The sequence below is a fragment of the Dermochelys coriacea genome, chromosome 4 (assembly GCF_009764565.3).
Source record: "Dermochelys coriacea isolate rDerCor1 chromosome 4, rDerCor1.pri.v4, whole genome shotgun sequence".
Classification (NCBI taxonomy): Eukaryota; Metazoa; Chordata; order Testudines; family Dermochelyidae; genus Dermochelys; species Dermochelys coriacea.
This window is the reverse complement of record NC_050071.1, coordinates 110,663,203-110,686,907: the sequence shown is the minus strand read 5'-3', so window position 1 is coordinate 110,686,907 and position 23,705 is coordinate 110,663,203. Positions and strand designations below refer to the sequence as shown.

General features: G+C 42.2%; 1 protein-coding gene across 2 annotated transcripts in view; it reads left to right on the top strand.

The window, feature by feature from the left end:
* LOC119854276 (cytosolic beta-glucosidase-like) overlaps positions 1-23,705 on the top strand; it is a 94,468-nt gene that overhangs the window by 40,334 nt on the left and 30,429 nt on the right. For both annotated transcript variants that reach the window (XM_038398213.2, XM_043514067.1), the window contains 4 exons: positions 2,946-3,148; positions 10,887-11,114; positions 17,387-18,192; positions 18,834-18,957. In XM_038398213.2, the coding sequence (XP_038254141.1) occupies positions 3,031-3,148; positions 10,887-11,114; positions 17,387-18,192; positions 18,834-18,957 (1,276 nt within the window). In that variant the 5' untranslated portion in view covers positions 2,946-3,030. The remainder of the gene's footprint in view (positions 1-2,945; positions 3,149-10,886; positions 11,115-17,386; positions 18,193-18,833; positions 18,958-23,705) is intronic.

The following is a 23,705-nucleotide window of genomic DNA, read 5'->3' as shown; positions in this document are numbered from 1 at the left end:
ATCTCAGGCATTGGCACCCTGACAGCAGGATTGTCTGCCTATGTAGACTCCCTCCTCAGGCCCTACGTTACCAGCACTCCCAGCTATCTTCGAGACACCACTGACTTTCTGAGGAAACTACAATCCATTGGTGATCTTCCTAAAAACACCATCCTAGCCACTATGGATGTAGAAGCCCTCTACACCAACATTCCACACAAAGATGGGCTACAAGCCGTCAGGAACAGTATCCCCGATAATGTCACGGCTAACCTGGTGGCTGAACTTTGTGACTTTGTTTTCACCCATAACTATTTCACACTTGGGGACAATGTATACCTTCAAATCAGCAGCACTGCGATGGGTACCCGCATGGCCCCACAGTATGCCAACATTTTTATGGCTGACTTAGAACAATGCTTCCTCAGCTCTCGTCCCCTAATGCCCCTACTCTACTTGCACTACACTGATGACATCTTCATCATCAGGACCCATGGAAAAGAAGCCCTTGAGGAATTCCACCATGATTTCAACAATTTCCATCCCACCATCAACCTCAACCTGGACCAGTCCACACAAGAGATCCACTTCCTGGACACTACGGTGCTAATAATCGATGGTCACATAAACACCACCCTATATCGGAAACCTACTGACCGCTATTCCTACCTACATGCCTCTAGCTTTCATCCAGATCATACCACACGATCCATTGTCCACAGCCAAGCTCTACGATATAACCGCATTTGCTCCAACCCCTCAGACAGAGACAAACACCTACAAGATCTCTATCATGCATTCTTACAACTACAATACCCACCTGCTGAAGTGAAGAAACAGATTGACAGAGCCAGAAGAATACCCAGAAGTCACCTACTACAGGACAGGCCCAACAAAGAAAATAACAGAATGCCACTAGCCATCACCTTCAGCCCCCAACTAAACTCTCTCCAACTCATCATCAAGGATCTACAACCTATCCTGAAGGATGACCCATCACACTCACAGATCTTGGGAGACAGGCCATTCCTTGCTTACAAACAGCCCCCCAATCTGAAGCAAATACTCACCAGGAACCACACACCACACAACAGAACCACTAACCCAGGAACCTATCCTTGCAACAAAGCCCGTTGCCAACTCTGTCCACATATCTATTCAGGGACACCATCACAGGGCCTAATCACATCAGCCACACTATCAGAAGCTCGTTCACTTGTGCATCTACCAATGTGATATATGCCATCATGTGCCAGCAATGCCCCTCTGCCATGTACATCGGTCAAACTGGACAGTCTCTACGTAAAAGAATAAATGGACACAAATCAGACGTCAAGAATTATAACATTCAAAAACCAATTGGAGAACACTTCAATCTCTCTGGTCAGTCAATTACAGACCTAAGAGTGGCTACCCTTCAACAAAAAAGCTTCAAAAACAGACTCCAACGAGAGACTGCTGAATTGGAATTAATTTGCAAACTGGATACAATTAACTTAGGCTTGAATAGAGACTGGGAATGGATGAGTCATTACACAAAGTAAAACTATTTCCCCATGTTATTTCTCCCCCCCCACCCCTCCCCACCCCCCACTGTTCCTCAGATATTCTTGTTAACTGCTGGAAATAGCCTACCTTGCTTGTCACCATGAAAGGTTTTTCTCCTTTCCCCCCTCTGCTGCTGGTGATGGCTTATCTTAAGTGATCACTCTCCTTACAGTGTGTATGATAAACCATTGTTTCATGTTCTCTGTGTGTGTATATCAATCTCCCCTCTGTTTTTTCCACCAAATGCATCCGATGAAGTGAGCTGTAGCTCACGAAAGCTTATGCTCAAATAAATTTGTTAGTCTCTAAGGTGCCACAAGTACTCCTTTTCTTTTAACAAAAAACTAGTTTTGATAAGAGATTGTACATAACTGCATACATGCTTTTCAGGCAATGTCAATTTTTTTTCTGACTTACAAGGCTATATAAATTATTATTAATGTGCATGATGCATTGCAGTGGTAGGTGCATTTGTAAAAGATCCCCACCTGGAAAGGTTTATAAATCAAAGGATATAAGCAAAGGCAAATAATGCAACACAAGTCAGAAATACAAAGAGTTGGGTGTCATGGCTAGCGTCTGAATTTCTCAGGAGGCGTATGTAGCCCATTGGTCCAATAAACGGGGATACTGACCTTAGCATAAATCAGTATGTGTTTACTGTAATCCAGAGAGGGAAAACAGCTCTTGCAGTGTCTGAAAAAGAAGTTTCAATAGTGCCATCTAGCGTGCCATGTTTGAAGTTTCATACATTTCAGTTAGCTAGGGCCTTTATACTTTCAGTCTAGGAGGAAGGGAGCCTCTCTGAGGTGTGAAAAGAGGCAGAGGGCAGCAGTTTTGAGTGTCTGTTTACAAAGGGCCTCCTCAGACTCTCCTTGACCAGGTGCAGTGAATACCTAACCATAGATAAGTAGAGGAAACATGCAGCAGTCACAAGCTTGAATGTTACAATCCCACACACTGGGGGCAACGGCCCTTACCATGTGCTGTAATGTGACAAGACCAGACCAGATCTGGGCCATGTATGGAGTGGGGACGTGGGAGGGATTCAGTGCCAGAAAAAGAGTGGGGTCCAGGTTTGAGTGACTTACAGGAAAGTGGGAGGAGCTTCTGTCTGGGTGGCTCAGCATCTTATTCAGAGTAAGTAGCTCTAGGTATGGTCATCTGGCAACTTACATGGGCAGGGAAGGACAGATGCCTGATCTGGACAGCCCAGTACCTTGCACAGGAAGGAGCTACTTGTACACAAGGCCCTTGTAGCTTGCTGCACTGCTGCCCCTCCCCTTTGAGTGTGCGTGGGAGGCTGAGCTAAGCCTCTGTGTTCAGATCATGAGACATGTAAGATATGGATGCAACATTTGTCCTTCAGAGAGTGAAGCTGCTCAGGGTTTATTTTTCTGTGTTTGTGTTTGATACAGAATCTGCTTATGGCAAGTAGAAGAGCAGTCCATCCAGGAAGTGCGGTGTCAGTCCCACAAAAGGAGGCCCAGATCCACCAACCACATGGCTTCAGCTACTACTACCTCCTTTGCTCCTGCCCCTCGTGCCTGGCACCCAGAAGAAATTTCTTTCCCCAGTGGATTTGCCTGGGGTGCTGCTACAGCAGCTTATCAAGTTGAAGGTATCAGATTTCCACATGCCAAAGGAAGGGAGGAGAGTATTAAATAGTTCTGAAGCAAAGATGGGACCCAAGTCATGAAGTCTGGATCCAAAAGTCTCCAATATTGAGAGGGCAGGTGGAGGGGATGGGATTCCATGTTCCATTTTGGCACATCGCATAGTTTTTAAATCTTGTGCAGCTCCACGTGACATTTTTCATTTAACTGCTCCTTGCCCTGAACAGTAAGGGTGGGAAAACCTAACCCCAAATCCCAGAAACAAGACCAGATTGCAGGTGGGGAAGATAAGTATGCATCCCTCCTTCCAGTGATCAAGGTGGGAGAAGGAAGCAGGAGCAGTTTACATTCCCACTCTCGCCTTTCTGTTGGGGTAGACATGAGCAGATTGCTTGGCTTGCAAGGGCCTCCTTATGCCCAAAGAAGTGAGAACAGGTGTTCATGTAAGTTACAATCATAATTAATTCCCCAGAAGCAGGTGTTGGTGGGAGAGGCACAAGTAAGAACCCATCTCCTGGAAGTATGAAGGACAGCAGACTAGGAGGTCAGTGCTAGGCCTTTGGGATCCCCTTCCACAGTGGGCAGGATTTTCCTGTGCTCAGAAGAAGCCTGCCTACATTTTCTGGGACTTCCATGATAGGGAAACTCACCCACTCGTGCCGAACTTCTTCTGCGACCTGCCTTTAGAAAGCAGAGCTCAGCCATCTTCAGTTTGTGGGCATGTCCTTCACATAAACATCCATAGTACCTGTTCAGAGGACTGAAGGACAGTGATCCTCTCTGGTGAATCCCCATGAACAGATGGAGGGTAGGTCACTGACATTGTGAGAGGGGATGGGATAAGGCTCCCAGAACTCCCACATGTGTGTGGGGGTAGCTAGGGCTTGAGAGATCAGAAGGGTAGGGACACCAGACCCAAAGCAGTTGTTGGCTTATGGATGAGGGGGCAGTATAAAGTGGAAGGGCCCAGCAAGTGTTTGTTGGCAGGCACCATGGGGAAATTGGGGGCACATGGAGTCAGGTGTTAGTGAGAAAGATGTGGACAGAGGAGGCTAGGGGAGTAGGTTTGGAGTATATGAGGTGGGTGTTGGAGGCTGTGGGGTTTGGAGGGAGACAGGATCCCTGTAAGAGAGGTAGGTGGAAGGAGATAGTAGAAAGCAGGTTGATAAGATGGCAACACTTCAGGAATTTGGAGGAGCCTCAAGCAAGTGATCTTACTGGGGCAACTGGAAGAAAGGTCGCGGGGAACCCTTGAAGACCAGAGAGTGATAATCAAAGATTGGAATAATGGAGGGAAGGAGATTGGGGAACTATGACCTCTTCACTCTCTAAAACCCAAGAAATACAATATCAGATTTAAAACGCCATCCTTGGGGCCTAATTCTAAATCCTTTTCATATCCCTCAAGAGGGGCAAGTCTCAAACCACAGAGGGGGAAACAGCATAAATTCAGCTTTACCTGCAGGTTTGAGGTGGTGGGAAACTCGGGGAAGCCCAGCCTGCTGTCTCTTTCTTACCCATTTTCTCCTGCTGAGGACATCTTCCATGGGCCCTGGGGAAGAGTTGGAACTACTCCTCTATTCCCTGAGCTGAAATTCACATGGAAGCTTAGTATTATATCACATCCTGCCTTTTGAGTGGCTAGATGAGTATATGGAGCAGCACTGGGTCTGCAGATTCCCTGGGTGGCAACTGGTGCCATGCATGGCATCAGAAACACTTGGTGAATCATGAGCATCAGAGGCCCACACACACTGCAGAATTTGCCACCCATGGAGGGCCCCATTGACAGGATTTTGCTAATTCCTGACTGGTCTGGACATACTACTTTAATCTGGAAAAGATACAAGGAAGTTGTCAGACAACTAGGTGGAATTCCAGCTAGATGCTGCTACAGATCCTGCTTCCTTATGCTGGTCCTGATCCCTGCCCCGAGCATTTATCTCCTGGCTCTGTTACCAAGTTTATGATTTGGCTTTGCCTTCTGCTTCTTACTTCTGGGTACCTGACTGTAGATTAACAAATGACTCTGATTCCTGATGTGTGGCCCTGTCTTTATCCACTAGACTGGCTTCTTCTTCTTCTAGCATTTGCAGTGCTTGCTGAGCCACCTGGCAGAGGCTTCATCTGCAGAATGAAGGGCCCTAAAGCCACCATGATGTGACAGGTTGGACCCCTTGGAAAGCCACCTGATGTACTGAGATACCACTGAGTCTACCTCTTCTGCCAGCATGGGCCCCCTTTAACCTGTCTTGCTGAGCTAGGCTCTTAAAACTCCTCTAACACACACAGGCAGGGCCACACCCAGCTGAAGATCAGCTCTGGGAAGACTCAGCTTAAGGACTTGCTCCAGCACTCAGATATCCACCTCCCTTGAAGTGCAGACCCAAAGATATATTATGAAATTCACCCCCTCCCTCAATGTGGAGGGAGGTGTACACACTTCTTGCCCCCCAGTTAGAAATTACAGAAACTGGATTTAATAATAAACAAAACAAATGTTACTAACTATAAAAGGCAGAGTTTAATTGGTAAAAGGGATAACAAACAGAACAAAGCAGATTACTAAGCAAATGAAATCAAACATGCAAACTAAGCTAGTTTCACTAAAGAAATTGGTTACAAATAGTATTGCTCACCCTAGATATTGTTGCAGGCAGTTTGCAAAGTTTCAGAGTGGTTCAGAGTTCCAGTTATATTCCTTTTCAGACTGGACCCCGTCTCATCTGGCACCCCTCCTGGCCTTCCCCTTTGCAGTCTTTCTTCTTGGGCAGACAGACCATGGAGAGGAGGAGTCCTGTTTGTCTTCCTCCCCACCCTGAAATAGGATTTACATAAGGTAGGAATCCTTTGTTTCCCAAACTTGACACCCCTTCCCCTACAGTGGAAAGTTACAAGAAGTCCCAGATAATGTTTTAGTATCAGGTGACAAGACCACCTGACTCTGTAGGGCCCTTGTAGCCATTCTTCACAGGCTAACCCACATGTTCACAGGAAGACTAAGCTCTTTTACAGTCCATTGTCCTTGTTGATGGGCCATCCATCCTGTCTGGCTTTTCCATTTTTGTACCTGAAGTGTTAGCAGTGGGCATCACCCAAAGTAGCATATTGAAATACAGATACATAGGCTATATTCCAAACTTCAGATATAGAAATAATACAGGCATACAAATTGGATAATCGCATCCAGTAAAATTATAATCTTTCCAATGATCTCTCACAGGAGCCATCTTGCATGAAGTATATCTGTTATGTCATATTCATATCATAGGCATATTTTCATAAAGAATATGGAATGACACATCACACATGAAATTTAGTCAGTTCACACTCATCAACAACATGCGCCATAGACTAATGAAGGCCACATTGCCAAAGTGGGTCATTGCGCATACCCCATGTGTAGATGTTGGCTGCGAATATTCCTTCGCCAGTTCAGAACCTGTCCTGTGGCAGGTCAAATCCCAGCTGTCGAATGGTCAGATCAGCAACAAGGAAACCATTCCAAACTTCTTCAGCTGACCACTCACTGCACCATAGGGTTGCTGTTGACAGATTCTGATCTGGCAGTTGAGACAACAATGGACACCTCAACTTAAGTTGGCCTCTGGGGTGACTAAAAATGTCTGTGTACAGTTGGAGCCCTGGGTTGGCACGTAGCTTCTCCACAGTCTGGCTATAGACTCTCTGCGATGAATGTGTGGAGGGGCTATATTGCTCAGAACTGGTAGACTGGAATACGAGTGGGGTGCATGGTGCCTGTGATGGTACGCATGGTTGAGCTCAATTTGACATTAACCAATTTAGTGTGAGGCCAACACCACCACACAGTATTCTGCTGAGAAATAGCACAGTGCCAGAGCCGATGTGTGAAGTGTCTGTGTGCCTGTGCCCCATGTCAAACTGGCTAATTTGCTGATTCAATTATTCTTAGTCCTGATTTTGACAGCAGTATTTTTTAGATGGTCATGGAAAGTCAAAGTGCAGTCCAATGAGACACCAAGGTAGACAGGTTTTGCCTCATGTTTCTGTTGTTTGCCCTTAAGAAAGATGTCTCACTCACCATTAGTGCTTGTATTGTGGAGTTGAAAGATGCTCAAAACTTGGTTTTTGGTACTTGGTTGGAGGCACCAACTGCTCCAGTAGGCTGCCATCTTGGCTAGGTCAGTGTTCAAGATGTTTTCCAGTTTGGTAAAGGAGAATGACTTGGTACCACAGCAGATGTCATCTGCGTAGATAAACTCATATGACTGAGTCAGTGGCAGGTCATTTGTGTACAGACTGAAAAGGGTGGGTTCAAGCACAAAGCATCGGGGTAAGCCATTGGATTATCTTCACCATGCATTTGTTCTGTTTCCCATATGTACAGGAAAATGACTGTACGAAGTAGAAGTTCAACAATGTCCACCACCCATGCTGGAAGAGCTCTTAATAGTTTTACCAGAAGTCCAGTGTGACATACTGTATTGTAGACCGCTGTCAGGTCCAAGAAAAGAGCTCCTGTCTTCAAGTTCTGTTGAAACCCATTTTATGTATACATAGTGAGGCCCAGGATTTGGTCACATATAGTTTGACTCTTCTGGAAGCCAGCTTCATTGACGATGAGAGTTATCTCCACCTCTGGAGACATAGGCTGGAGGACAAGCTGCTCCAGGACTTTAAAGATGACAGATAGCAGAAAGATTGGCTGGTAGCTTGCAGCATTGTGTGGGTCCTTTTCGGGGTTTTAGAAAAGTGATCACTTTTGACATCCTCCAGATCCAGGCTGGCTGCCCATGACCCAGTCTTGACAATGAGCAACTTTAATGTTCCCAGGGTTTTATTAAAAAAATATTTTAAAAAAAATCTATAAAGTGAAAATATTCAGCTAGACACTATTGGAAATACCCTATCCCCACAAAACCGAGGAGGTCCATAGGAGTTAACTCACTCTTCAAAGCCTAGGAGCTGTACAGCTTTTACCTGACAAGGCAGTGTGACAGAGTTGAGAGTTCGTGTGGAGCCCAACACAACTGTTGCACATATCACAAGTTGCACAGTGAATGAGGCAAGGTCTCAGAGTGTACTTTATTTTTCACTATCAGCTATGTATTTATGCACAATTCAGCCTACTTTACTCAATATATTTTAAAGTGCTAAAAAAATCATACCAATTGTACTCTGCATGCTCCAAGTGCAGCTTTCAAAGCTGCATGACTCAGTCAAATCAAAATCAATTTTCACCAGAACACTCCAAGGCACTTCTCCTTACTGAGAGCCATTTCTATGCTAAATTTCAACCCTGTACTAGAGCTCTTTTAAAAAAGACAAAGAGAAAAATTGCAAGAATTTTTAGTAATGGTAAAAACGTATTTTCTTCACTCACTCTGTATGAGCAAGCTGAGCTATACTAAGCAAATTTTCACCTGTGGCTGGAGACCAAGTCTAGAAAACTTCAGCCCAAAAGGTGAGGGTTTTGGAAAGGTACAATTGAGTGCAAAGAGATTAGTTTGGAAAAGCACATAAAACCTTAAAAATAGTGAGCATTGCTATTCCTGCTGTAACTTAATTTTTAAAGGAGAACTACTCCAATGCATTCCATTTTAATAATTGTAAAAACTGAGGTATGCACATTGAAATATAAATGGTCTATAATCATTATTTTAAATATCTGAGGGCATATTAATATAGTCTAGAGTGATTTGGCCAATCAACTGTGTGTACAATAGCTGAAATGTATGACCAGATCCTGACCTTTACTCTTCTTCAGTCCTGAAGCTGGCCTGGAGGCCAGTTTAGCCCCAATGTATCTTATTGCGGCCTCAAACAGCTAGTTTGCATCAGCCACTCTGCGATGCTAACACTGGCTGAGAACTACCAAGATGCTTCTGCCCTATCTCGTCCAATCCCTGGCACTCTCCCCACTTGCTGAGTAGACTGGATAAAGAAGGTGGAAGAGTTTGTGCCAGTTGGGGATTCTTACATGCCAGGGGAATTCTTATCTGCCCAAGAAGAGCACTGCAAAGGGGCCATGTTATGACCCAGAACTGGGCATCTTGTATCTGGTTTTGGGCAAACAGAATCTGCCTTTTAAATACTCTAAAACCCTTAGATAATACAAAATAATTACTCTTTACTTTACTTTGAATGTTTTCCTGGGAGAATAATTTGAATCTTTACTTAAAATGCAACTACTAAAGTCAAATACTACCCATGGAAAACTTTCAGCACTGTATATATCTAAGAATACTGCAGCACTGTATTGTGGGAAAACTTGAACCTTAAGGGACACTCGGAGTTGTTAGATCTAAAAATGGACCTAGTTTGAAGGCTGTCCCAAAGAAGAGCTCAATTTACTGAATAACCTTATGTAGCTGTATTGGTGCTTGTGTACTGTTACAAAATTCTGTAAAGAATATGAAATATGACAATGATCTTTCAGAAACTAGGCTATCGAAATGATATTACAGATTCTAGTAACGCTTTAAATTAAGTGTCTGCAATATGCTTAACCTTGCATTAAACTTAAATTTAGCAAGACAGATGTGCATTAAGTACTGAATATACTTTAGGGAGCAATCTCACATTGGCAGGGGATGGACTGGATGACCTCCTAATAGGGCTCTTCCTTCTCTAATTTCTATGATACTAATTGATTATTAAAACACTTTTCCTGAGGATTGATATGTAGCTATTATATAGGTATTAATCTTACAGCCAGCTGATATTTAATTTATACATGATTTTAACCTACAATGTCATTTTAGTTTTTAGACAGTAACCTAGGAAACATGCATTAACTGTAGCTTTGAAAAATTTTGCTTGTAAAGGAAACTGGAGAATTTTGGCATATTCTGAGTTTTGTGATTTAACTGTACTTTGCAGGGATGGGGATTTCTAGGGCTTTTCACATTAAACATTTGCACATATTACAACATGGTTTTGCAAAGACTGCAATGATTGTCATAAAGAAATCTGCATTTACTCAGTTTATACACTGTGGTATCTCAGATCTCAATACTAAATATTAAATACTCTGGGCTAAATACTGAATTTTTAATGGTGATTTCTCTACCTCAGTTTTCAAAAACACTACAAAATATCCCAGCATAATCAGAATGCAGAAAATGGTGCAGAGATTGTGACCGTGTAGTGTAAAATTTAATTTAGTGGAAATCTTTGCAGTTTTCCGTGAACGTTTGTCTAAGCAAAAGGCAGAAGTTTCACAGAGCTTTGTTATTAATTCATGTTATACATGCCTAGGGCCATGGCTCATAATGGCATTCCTTTCTTCTTAACAGACTGTCAGGACTTTCAAAGGACATCCAGAAAGCCATAAGTGCCTATTTGTTGGATGTATTTTTCATATCCTAAAGGCTTTCTTTGATATGGACAGATCTTTTACATTCATGGGTGGAAGTTGCATTAGCAAATACTTTTTGTTAATATCTCAGAAGATTCACAAGCATCTGATCTTTGGCTAACAATAATATGCAGTGTGTCAGAACCTCTCTAAGTGCTGTTTGAAACAGATTTTTCAAATAGTGAGCAGTGACAAAACCATGAATAAATGCAGAACTTAATACAAATGTTCTATAGCTTCAGAAAAAAATATTCATTTTAAGTGAAGGAACTGGAGAAAGCCCTGCTTGATTTGCTTACAAGGTACTGAGATTCTTGTGTCTACTTTATGTGATAATATTTACATTCAACATATGTCTTTTGATGTCAAAAGTGTAATGATTCAGTTTTGTTTTTAATCAGGAGGCTGGAATGCAGATGGAAAGGGCCCTAATGTTTGGGACACATTCACCCATCAGGGAGGAGATCGAGTTTTCAAGAACCAGACTGGTGATGTAGCTTGTGGCAGCTACACTCTGTGGGAAGAAGATTTGAAATGTATCAAACAGCTTGGATTGACTCATTATCGCTTTTCTCTTTCCTGGTCACGTCTGTTACCTGATGGGACGACAGGTTTCATCAACCAGAAAGGCAATTGTTTCTTAAAAATAGAAGGTTGCAGCTTTAATTCAAGGTTATTGCTGCAGTCTGGCATAATTAATCCAGTATGCTATTCTGCAGTGTAGCTTTGAAATTGCAACTTTTTTTCAGAGTAATTATGGGATGATTTTTTATAGGTTTGCAACAACTTCCTAATTAATACTCTAGATCCCCTTGGATATTGTGATCTTTTGGGATGGGATGAGTATTATGTTCCCTACCACATATTTTTTGCCTGTTCTATATTTTTTAAAAAGTGATGATAAGTTGTTCTATTTCATGGGATTGCGTAAAGTTACAATGAACCTCTGCAGAACTTGCTAAGCAAATAAGAGGAAAGCATATAAACAAATCAATCAATCAATCCCATATTTGACAGTATTGGCAAATGCATGTGGATAGTATATCAGCATAATCTACTGACAGTCTGAATTGCACTCTGAATAGCATACATTGTCTAAGTGGGACAGACTTTTCTGCAGGTACTCAAGCAATATACTCCTTGGCTGGCCAATGAGAGGGGATCTCACAGTTCATTTTTATTATTTGTTTTCCACTAGTGGCTGTAGGTTCATTCCAGACTGGGTAGGCATTGTGCTAGGTGCTGTACAAACACACACGAGAAAAAGAGACTACAAAGAGCACCAAGGAGACTACATAGTGTAAGATGGCAAGACAGGAATAGGGTGGGAGAAAAGAGCTGCAACGTATGCAAAGAATTGATGGTTGGCAAATATTGGTTCCACATTTGTTCTGCTTTTTCACTTCAGAGAGAATCGGCAAGGGGAAAGGGTCTTGGCTGAGTTAATAAGCAAAGGAAGAGAAAGGCAATATTGAGTGCAGAGGAAAGGGAAACAGGGTGAGGACGATTGGAGGAGAATGTGAAGACTAGGGGGAGTGAAACTGCATCAGGAACAGAATAAGAGGAGGGGTCTGAACAAACAGCCGTCAGCAGAAGGAAAATGTCCCTAACAAAACAAAAAGGAACTAGAACTGGATGATAGCTGTGTCTGAAGGGTTCCTCACCCTTTCCTTGTTGCTCCTGGACTACTCCTTCTGGGGAGATGCCAATCTTTGTGCTCTTGGGGCAGTCTTCACCCTGGGTGTTCTTTTCTCCCCCCATGCAAGAAAGGGAAGGGCTGGAAAGAGAATGAGGGGGAAGATTTATTAGCAAATTCCCCACTCCAGGGCTGTGCAGATCCATACACACAGAACCAATAATGTTGTGCTAAGAGTGTTCAGGTTTCATAATTTGGGTTGCCCGTGCAGACCTCTATTCACCTCCTGCATTCTGCAGATCACAGTTCCTGCCGTAAGGAGATGGTGGATATGCAGGAGCCATGAGAGTGGGTTGATCCATCGACAGCAGACCATCCAGCCATATCCTTCTGAACAGCATGGATGCAGGAGTAACTCCAGCCTTCCAAGGAGAGACCACATCTTTGAGGTGTTCTAATAAGGACCAATTTGGCAGTAGGCGGTGGGGAGAAAATGCACTTCATGTCACCAGCTGAATGGGAAAGGGATGGGAAGATTCTGTCCCACCACCACCAGAATTTCTAAGCATGAAGGCTATGCCCCGGGGCAGGATTTGCCCTTTAGTTTGGATGCTTTTTGTGGCATATGGAAATTAAATTTGGCTGAGTATCCTTAGTTTTATTTCTGTAGAACACAATTTCCTTCAGGTAGCACCACAGGCGCTATTCATATGGCACAGAGCTGCCTGTTGAACAGGCTTTGTTATTTAGAAGAGAGGGAGGGAAATAGTGAACAGCCATAGAGGTGGTAAAAAAAAAAGCTAACATCATTTTGACCAAACTCAACTAATATTTTTGAAAATGTTCACTTGATCCCTCTTTTAAACAGATGCCTGATTAATTTTATGAACTTTACATTTAGCGAAAGGGCATTGGAAGGGCGTTTCATTAGGCAGGAGGTCACTTCTCCTGTGCAGTGATCTGTTGAAGCAATTGTAGCTGCATATCATGGAAAGGCCACTATCTTCTGTATAAACATTTCTACAAAGAGTATGTGAAGAATTAGAAACCTTAAAGCAATGTCCTTTCAAATAAAAACCATTCACGTAAACTGATTCACTACCAATTTCACACCTAAAACATGGAACATTTGGAAAAATCTTTAACATTTGTTTTCCAGCTGTAAGGGGGTTTTCTTCTAAAGGAGCAATGTTGTAGGGGTTTTACTCCTATAAAATGTCAAGTTTAAACCTACTGTGAGTTTATTTTGTTTTTTATGTAGTAGCTAGTTTTTGTTTTGTTTTCAATTGTTTTCAATTCTCTATGCCCTGTGTCCCCCAAGGAGGGCTGTGTATTAGCTGCAGAATGGCAGATTGCAGTGAGGAGGGAGCCAGAACTGGCAGACAGTGTGTGTGATTTATTGGACCCAGCATATAATTCTCTTCTCTGCCTGACTTCAACATTAGAATAGGACCAGGAGAGAGGGAGGCAGAAAAGAAGAGAGAAATGGGTCCTGTATCCCTGGCAGAATGAGTACCACCCCCAACCTCAGAATCACATGGCAATCCACACCAGCTCCAGTGACTCACTCTGACTCTCCTCTGGGCCTTAACCTATCCCTTTCCCATCCAGCTGTGATATGAAGTACATTATCCTCTCCACCTCCTGCTGCCAATTGGTCCTTACTAGAACACCCCAACGAGGTGGTCTCCCCTTGGAACACACACACACACACACACACACATTGCCAGAACTCTATATGCTGCCCTTCTTTGCTCTTTTAACTGATCCATAGGTACCAACGTAAAAATGGCATCATCCCAGTTTTAGTATTATCAGGTCACCAGATGAGACTGATGATTTCCAGTGATATAGCTGCATTTCTCTTTTCAGATCACAGAAGATTATAAGCCTTTTTCAATAATTAATTGAAATCTGGAAAATGGATATTGAATCGCTTTTAAATTTCCCAAATTCTACTGAGTAATCTGTAACATTACACAGGCCACCTTTTATCAGTGTTGTCAAGGTTCCTTCCCCACTCTGAACTTTAGGGTACAGATGTGGGGTCCTGCATGTAAACCTCCTAAACTTATTTTTATCAGCTTAGATTAAACTTTCCCAAGGTACAAACTATTTTACCTTTTGCCCTTGGGCTTTATCGCTGCTACCACCAAGCATCCAACAGATATATAACTGGGAAAGAGCCCGTTTGGAAATGTCTTTCCCCCCAAAATCCTCCCAAGCCCAAATCCTGGGGAAGGTTTGATAAAAAATCCTCACCAATTTGCATAGGTGAACACAGACCCAAACCCTTGGATCTTAAGAACAATGAAAAAGCAATCCGGTTCTTAAAAGAAGAATTTTAATTGAAGAAAAAAGTAAAAGAATCACCTCTGTAAAATCAGGATGGTAAATACCTTACAGGGTAATTAGATTCAAAACATAGAGAATCCCTCTAGGCAAAACCTTAAGTTACAAAAAGACACAAAAACAGGAATCTACATTCCATTCGGCACAACTTATTTTCTCAGCCATTTAAAGAAATCAGAATCTAACGCATATCTAGCTAGATTACTTACTAGGTTCTAAGACTCTATTCCTGTTCTGTCCCCAGCAAAAGCATCACATATACAGAGAGAGAGAGGCTTTGTTTCTCTCTCCCCCCAGCTTTTGAAAGTATCTTCTCTCCTCACTGGTCATGTTGCTCATGTGCCAGCGAGGTTATCCTAGTTTCTTAACCCTTTACAGGTGAAAGGGTTTTTCCTCTGGCCAGGAGGAATTTTAAAGGTGTTTATCCTTCCCTTTATATTTATGACAAGTGTCTAGGGAGTTTTTCTGACAGTGTTAAAAAAGAGGATGCTGAACTAGCAAAGGGCCCTTCTGTTTTGCCAGAAGGGCTAGATGGAGAAAACTCTTACTGCCACCAGAGAGAGTTACCCACATGAATGGTCACATTGAAGCCATGGGAGTCCCTGTCCACCAAGGGGAGTAAAGGATTCACAATCTGGCCCAAATGGATTGTAAATTTGAACTTTGAAATTAATTTTTCAAGAATTAAAGGAACATTTTGATAAATTCTGCCCCCAGACATACACATGCATGTCCCCATATTCTTGTGGGGTTGCAGTTAGAGAGGAAAAACAAACTGCCTGCCAGGCTTATTGTAAACAAGCCCATCAAATCTTGCTGTGATAGTGGATGTATAGGCACTGGTCTGCTTACAAGAAGATGCACACTAAGTCTGAGGTTCTCAGTTTGTTGCTGCATCAGATGTTGGATTAAAAAACAGTATGAGTAGAATCCTTGAGACAAGACCAACCATATGGTACAACTGTGAAAGCAAGCTAATTTTAAGGCCTAACATTGACAATTACAATGTAGACCAGGGCATCTGTGTCTGCATTTTTTTTTAAACGTTAGCACACACTGAATCCAAAAACCAGTGCAAAGAAGTAGTTAGCATAGGATCAACACATTCACTCACTAATACAGGTGGCCTGTTCGTGATTCATTAACATCTTTTGTTACTATATTAAAAACAAAACAAAACTCTATGAAGTCTCCAAATCATATACTCAGCTAATATATGCAAACTTATTGTTGTCCGCTCCTTTCCTCCATTGTGTTCAAGTCTTCAAATTGTCAAAGTCTTGTCCCAGGGCCTAAGTCCCATTTTCAAAAGAGATTTAGGAGCTTATGTCTTAATGACTCACAAGTGCATAAATCACTTTTGAAAATGGGGCCTGGGTTCCTAAGTCACTAAGGCAATTTTCAAAAATGAATCCAAGTCTCTGAGGCAAGCTCTACCTTTTGTCTATATGGCACCTGCATAAGGCACCCTCTATCCTGTATTGGACCCTTTGAATTAACTGTATTATAAATAATCATTCAAAGTTAATATTATTAGTAGGAATACAATTGGGAAAATCCAAAGTCAGATGGTTTTTGTGAAGGAGCAAGCTAACTGTTAGCCCACGTCTGAAAAAGTAACACCATATTTTACACATGATGCAATTCCAGCATTCTAAGGAAGCTTGAAAAAAATCTATTTACTTTTATTTATTTATATTTAAACAAAACTAAAAAAATGCCCATACAAAAGCACCAAGTGCCCAGGCAGCAACTTTAATTTACAATGACCACCCAGCTGCATAAAAATAATCATACAGGAGACACGTTAACTTAGCCAGCTGATAAAGCCCAGTAACTGAAAATCCCCATTCGCCCTCCAGGAATATCCTCTCAAGCTTTGCCCCCCAAAGCCTATCAAATAAATGGCTTTTGTTGCTTTCCCAGGTGATCGAGTTTAGGCTATTTTAGACCAAAGTGGTGGAGGAAAGGTTCAGAGTGCCAGGATCCTCATAGTGAATTACCAACTGTCTGTTCCCTCTCTTTTATAACCAGAGGGATCTAGCTTGAGTGCCTCTGCTGTCTGCAACTGTGGCAGTGTCACAAGGTCTCTCAGGTGGGCTTGTCCCAAGACACTTAAGTGTTGTAGCTCAAGACCAACACCATCTAGAGATCAATAGCAACCAATGAAGAGCCCCAAATGTCAGATAGACTTGACAAGATGTCCAAGCTAGAGAGGGAACTGCTGCATGCTGCCCCAGCTTCAGCCTCCAGATACTTCTAAATTGTAGAATTCATTGCAATTGGCTAATCTGGAGTTGAGAAAGTCAGGGATAGCAATAGCAAGGCCCACATCCAAAAGGAAATGGCTCATCCTACTGACCAGGTGCAAATCAAAAAAGGCCAACCGGTTACAACGTGCCTTGATCTTGTTGAATATTGCACTCTTTGCTTTTTAGTGTCTGTATAGTTCTCCAGGAGAAAAATCCCTCCATTAGACCTAATTTTGGTATTGATCAAACTATACATTGGGGGTACACTTTTCAAAAGAGCTCAGCTCCTAATTTAGGGCCAGATTTTTGAGAGCTTAGCTCCCATTTGGCCACTACATGAAGAGACCAAATTTTCAAAAGTGGTAAGTATCCAGCAGCTCCCACTGTTCTCAGTGGAAGCTCCTGTGCACTGATTACTTCTGAAAATGCAGTCTCTTTTGGTGCCTAAATAGCAGCTGTTGGGTGAAGACAACATCTGAAAATCTTTCCCTACTGTTTTAAAATAGATTTAGCATACACCTGTGAGATGATACATAATACTGAGGAGACAGAGAAAAATAACGCTGTGGTAATAACATTATTTATTATTTGTAAGTGAGGTTTCTGCATTTTTAAGGTAATAAAATATGAACCCAACCTTTTTTTCTTTTAACTTTTTCAGGAGTTGATTACTATGACAAGATCATTGATGACCTGTTGGCAAATGGCATTGTGCCCATGGTTACATTATATCACTTTGATTTACCTCAACATTTAGAAGATCAAGGTGGCTGGAGCTCTGATGCAATCACTGAGGTCTTTGACAGCTATGCACAGTTTTGCTTCAGAACATTTGGAGACCGAGTGAAACTGTGGGTCACTATTAATGAGCCTTATGTTGTTGCTAACGATGGCTATGAAAAAGGCATTGTGGCTCCAGGAATAATGGAACCTGGTATTGGAGCGTATCGGACAGCTCATAACATGATAAAGGCTCATGCTAAAGCCTGGCACAGTTATAATTTGTTATTTAGAAAAAAGCAACATGGGCTTGTGTCTATAGCTCTAAACTCAGATTGGGCAGAACCTTTAGATCCAACTTGTCTTGCGGATCAAGAAGCTACTAAAAGGTATATGGCCTTTTGCTTAGACTGGTTTGCTGAACCCATATTTATTAGTGGTGACTATCCGGTCATCATGAAATCCCAGATCTCTGTAATGAGTACAAAGCAAGGCTACCTATCATCAAGGCTTCCAGAATTTACGGAGGAAGAAAAGATGATGATCAAGGGAACTGCTGACTTTTTTTCCCTAAATTATTATACTACTCGCAAAATAAAGTGCCAAAAAAATACACACAGTGAACCAAGTGTTTCTGGGGACAGAGAAGCTGAACAAATAATGGACCATTCCTGGCCTTTTGCTGCTGGCAGCTCATGGCTGGCTGTAGTTCCCTGGGGTTTACGTAGGCTACTGAAATATATCAAGGTATGGAGTGAGACTCACTTGATCATCCAGATTTTTAGTTAGCTAACCACCACCAAGGAAAAGGATTTGTGCAGTGCAATATGGGTGACTCAGTTATTGGGAGGCATCCACATGCTGTAGCAAAAGGCACCATGCAAGAGTGTAAACATAACTATTGAGAGAGGTGAAGACTGTGGTTTTTTTTGTTGCTATTATACTTGACAACTCATACTGAGCATGAGTTACAATTTGAAATGATATGTGAGTGTTCTATCATCTGTTAAACTTCAGAAATGATCTTTTGGATGCTAGCAGTCAGGTTTTCCTGGCATGCAACCCATTGTTGACAGTGGGACATGCAGTGACTGCTAGTACCAAAGGGTTAAGGAGTGGTGACAAGACGCAGATGCTATGCAGGGAAGATATTTTTGTATTCTTATTAAAATAAGTCATTTCACTGTCTTCATGGATGTTTGCACAGTTTTGCTTTTCCACTGTTAGTCATGGAAGGTCAACACATGGAAAATTAAGTTAATAGGGTCAGTGCAATTTGATGAAAACAAGTTTGGGGTTGTAGCTTAGAGAAAATAAAGGCGAATGCATGTAATTTTATGGGTTTTCTTACATCTGTTCTGAATAAAACTTCTGCTCTCTTGTTCTAGGATACATATAATAATCCTATAATTTACATCACTGAGAATGGGTTTTCCCAGAGTGACCCTGCTCCACTTGATGACACTCAGCGCTGGAAGTATTTCAGGCTGACATTACAAGAAATTTTAAAAGGTACATTTTTAAATGATGAAAGATCAATTGTGCAAACTTAATATAATTTTCCTGTGTGCCTATTTGCATTCAGCAATGTCCATTGATTCCTGAAGCTAAAACCTGTGTAAATCAGAGTAAAGTAATGTGATTAGAAAAAAATGTTTGGCAGAAAGGAAGGCAGAATATTTAACAGAAAGGTAGATTTAATCCTACTTCACAATCTTGGAATGGAATCAAATGGAAATGTTCAGCACTGGGTATTTTGGAATTGTACTCTTTTGCTATCTTCATAAAGCATAAATGGTGGATTTTCTATTTTCTATTTTTTTATGGCCTGCCTGGTTAAAAAAAAAACAAAAAAACAAAAACACACTTTCAAAAATGCACATTTTAGGGCCAGCTTTGCTCAATTTCCACAGCACCCACAACTGGGGGCCAGATCTTTAAAACTGCTCAGCAGTCAGCAGCTCTCATTGCAAAGAATGGGTATTGCTGCACGCTAGGTACTTTGGAAAATCTGGCCCTTAGATCTAATACATATTCTTTGTTATAGAATATGATGCTGTTACATATAGCTTAAGGAAGACTGCATGCAATTAGCTCCATGCAGTGTTTGGAATGTTCAGACAGTGAAATGCACTCCAGTGCAGAGCTAATGCATCATATCAGTTCCACTTCAGCCCTTAGGAGGGAATTTTCAAAAGTGCTCAATATTGGCATAGCTCTGCTGGTATAGAAGTCAATGGATGTTTCACCATTGGCTTCGATAGGAGCAGAATTAGGTCAATAAGAGCTCTTTTGAAAAATCACACCTCTACCTTCCTTGAGCAGGCTCTATGCACCAGGGTGACTGATAGGGAGTAGAGCTTCTTGTGACATATAAAGTTAGAATTGCATTTGAAAATGCTAAATTCCTTCACATGATTGCTCATCTCCCTAGCATGTTTGTCATAAGTGATCACAAGCATGAACAAAATATTATTTAATGTTAGTAATTTTGCAGCAGTTCCTTCCTCTTTATTTTACTTGCCTTTTGTCTTGCCATTTTTACAGTCTCTTCCTTGAACCAGCTCTCAGTGAAACATTAACTTAAGAAATTGTGCCATTATTCTCCTCCCCATTCCCCGCCCGCTCCAAATCCCAGTTTGGTGTGACCACCCTGACTCAGCAGGACAGGGCTTGGCTTCTACTGAGACTTCTAGACAGGTTGTAAAGAGATACACCTTAAGAACACTTAGGTCTCTTACACTGTAAGCTATTTGGTGTAGGGATGGTATTTCACTGTGGGCCCAATCCAGCAAAGCACTTTGGCCCAGATCCCCAGATGTATGTAGGCTCCTTACTCCCATTGAGATCAGTGGAAGTTAGGCACCTAAATACGTTGAGGATTTGGGTCTAAGCACGTGTGTAGTCCAACTGAAATGAATGGGACTACTCTTAAGAGCATAAAAACAGCCATACTAGGTCAGATCAAAGGTCCATCTAGCCCAGTAACCTGTCGTCCGACAGTGGCCAATGCCAGGGGCCCCAGAGGGAATCAACAAAACAGGTAATCATCAAGTGATCCATCCCCTGTTGCCCACTCCCAGCTTCTGGCAAACAGAGGCTAGGGACACCATCCCTGCCCATCCTGGTTAATAGCTATTAATGGACCTATCCTGCATGATTTTATCTAGTTCTTTTTTGAACCCTGTTGTAGTCTTGGTGTAGTGGGGTGGTTACCTGCTCCAGCCCTGACAGGGCTGAGGCTGTGGGGAAAAGCCCAGCCAGATTAAGGGAGCAGCCACAGCTGTGGCTGCTCAATCAGGCCCAGCTGGCCCCTATAAGAGGCTGTGAGCCAAGAGCCCACTCACTCTTCCTCTATCTATAGAGGGAGAAGGGCCTGGTGGCACCTCACCTCACCTCACCTCACCTCGATGGGGGGCAGGGCTGGGAAAGGGCGAGAGGAGTTGGGAGCTCCTGCCTGGAAAGCCTCAGGCTGCAGACCTGACTACAGGCTGAATAGGTGCAGGGTTGGCACGGGTAGGTGGAGGCAGCAGGTCCAAAACCCCCTTGCTGGTGATGAGTGGCATATACACTGCAGTCTGCCCCGATATAAGGAGCTAAGTGGGGACTGGCAGTAGCCCAAACTGAGGTGAGGTGGGGTTAGAGGGTGAGTGTTCCCCTGGGTGGGGAGACCTAGAACCTGAGAATGTGGGGCTACTGCCAGGGGGGCAGCACCCCAAAGAAAGGGGCACTGGGTCCTGGGAGGGACATGGGAGGGCTGGCGGTAAGGTGGATCACCGGCCTGCAGAGGGTGCTCCGGGGCTGGATGAGCTAATTCCCAAAGGCTACCAGCAGGAGGTGCCACAGGGGTGAGTCCAAACCTTTACACTTGGCCTTCACAACATCCTCTGGCAAGGAGTTCCACATGTTGACTGTGTGTTGTGTGGAAAAAATACTTCCTTTTGTTTGTTTTAAACCTGCTGCCTATTCATTTCATTTGGTGATCCCTGGTTCTTGTGTTATGAGAAGGAGTAAATAACACTTTATTTACTTTCTCCCATCAGTCATGATTTTATAGACCTCTAGCATGCCCCCCCCTTAGTCGTCTCTTTTCCAAACTAAAAAGTCCCAGTCTTATTATTCTCTCCTCATGTGGCAGCCATTGCATATCCCTAACCATTTTTGTTGCGCTTTTCTGAACCTTTTCCAATTCAAATATATCTTTTTGCAGATGGGGTGACCGCATCTACATGCAGTATTCAAGATGTGGGTGTACCATAGATTTATATAGAGGCAATATAATATTTATCTTATTCCCTATCCCTTTCTTAATGATTCCCAACATTCTGTTCACCTTTTCGACTACCGCTGCACATTGAGTGGATGTTTTCCAGAGAACTATCCACAATGACTCCAAGATCTCTTTCTTGAGTGGTAACAGCTAATTTAGACCCCATCATTTTATATGTATAGTTGGGATTATGTTTTCCAATGTGCATTACTTTGCATTTATCAACATTGAATTTCATCTGCCATTTTGTTGCCCAATCACCCAGTTTTGAAAGATCCTTTTGTAGCTCTTTGCAGTCTGCCTGCAACTTAACTATCCTGAGTAGTTTTGTATTGTCTGCAAATTTTGCCACCTCACTGTTTACCCCTTTTTCCAGATCATTTATGAATATGTTAAATAGGACTGGTCCCAGAACAGACCCCTGGGGGACACCACTATTTACCTCTCTCCATTCTGAAAACTGACCATTTATTCCTAGACTTTGTTTCCTATCTTTTAACCAGTTACCAATCCATGAGAGCACCTTCCCTCTTATCCCATGATAGCTTATTTTCCTTAAGAGCCTTTGGTGAGGGACCTTGTCAAAGGCTTTCTAAAAATCTACTTACACTAAATCCACTGGATCCCCTTGGTCCACATGCTTGTTGACCCCCTCAAAGAATTCTAGTAAATTGGTTAGGCATTATTTCCTTTTTTAGAAAAACCATGTTGGCTATTCTCCAACAAATTATGTTCATCTATATGTCTGACAATTTTGTTGTTTACTATCGTTTCAACCAGTTTGCCTGGTACTGAAGTCAGGCTTACCGGCCTGCAAATGCTGGGGTCAACTCTGGAGCCCTTTGTAAAAATTGGTGTCACATTAGCTATCCTCCAGTCATTTGGTACAGAATCAGATTTAAATGATAGGTTACTGATGATAGTTAGTTTTGCAATTTCACATTTTAGTTCCTTCAGAACTCTTGGGTGAATACCATCGGGTCCTGGTGACTTATTACTGTTTAGTTTATCAGTTTGTTCCAAAACCTCCTCTAATGACTCCTCAGATTTGGCTCAGGTTTGGGAACCTCCCTCACATCCTCAAACATGAAGACTGATGCAAATAATTCATTTAGTTTGTCTGCAATAACCTTATCATCCTTGAGTGCTCCTTTAGCATCTCAATCATCTAGTGGCCCCACTGGTTTAGCAGGCTTCCTGCTTCTGATTTTTTTTTTTAAATCCTATTACTTTTTGAGTCTTTGGCTAGCTGTACTTCAAAAAAAAATTTTTGCCTCCTGATTATATTTTTTCACTTCATTTGCCGGAGTTTGTTCCTTTCTATTTTCCTCATTAGGATTTAACTTCCACTTTTTAAAAGATGCCTTTTTGCCTCTCGCTGCTTCTTTTACTTTGTTTAGCCACAGTGGCTTTTTTTATTTTCTTACTATTTTTTTAATTTGGGGTATAGATTTAAGTTGAGCCTCTATTTTGGTGTCTTTTAAAAGTTTCTATGCAACTTGCAGGGATTTTACTTTTGGTGCTGTACCTTTTAATTTCTGTTTAACTAACCTCCTCATTTTTGTGTAGTTCCCCTTTCTGAAATTAAGTGCTACAGTTTTGGGCTGCTTTGGTGTTTTCCCTGCCACAGGGATGCTAAATTTAATTATATTGTGGTTACTATTACTAAGCAGTCCAGCTATATTCACCTCATGAACCTGATCCAGTGATCCACTTAGGACTAAATCAAAAATTACCTCTCCTCTTGTGGGTTCCAGGACTAGCTGCTCCAAGAAGCAGTCATCTAAGGAGTCAAGAAACTTTATCTCTGCTTCCCGTCCTGAGGTGATATGTACCCAGTCAATATGGGGATAGTTGAAAATCCCCCATTATAATTGTTGAGTTTTTTATTTTAATAGCCTCTCTAATCTCTCTGAGCATTTCACAGTTACTATCACCATCCTGATCAGCTGGTCTATAATATATCCCTACTGCTATATTATTAAATCAT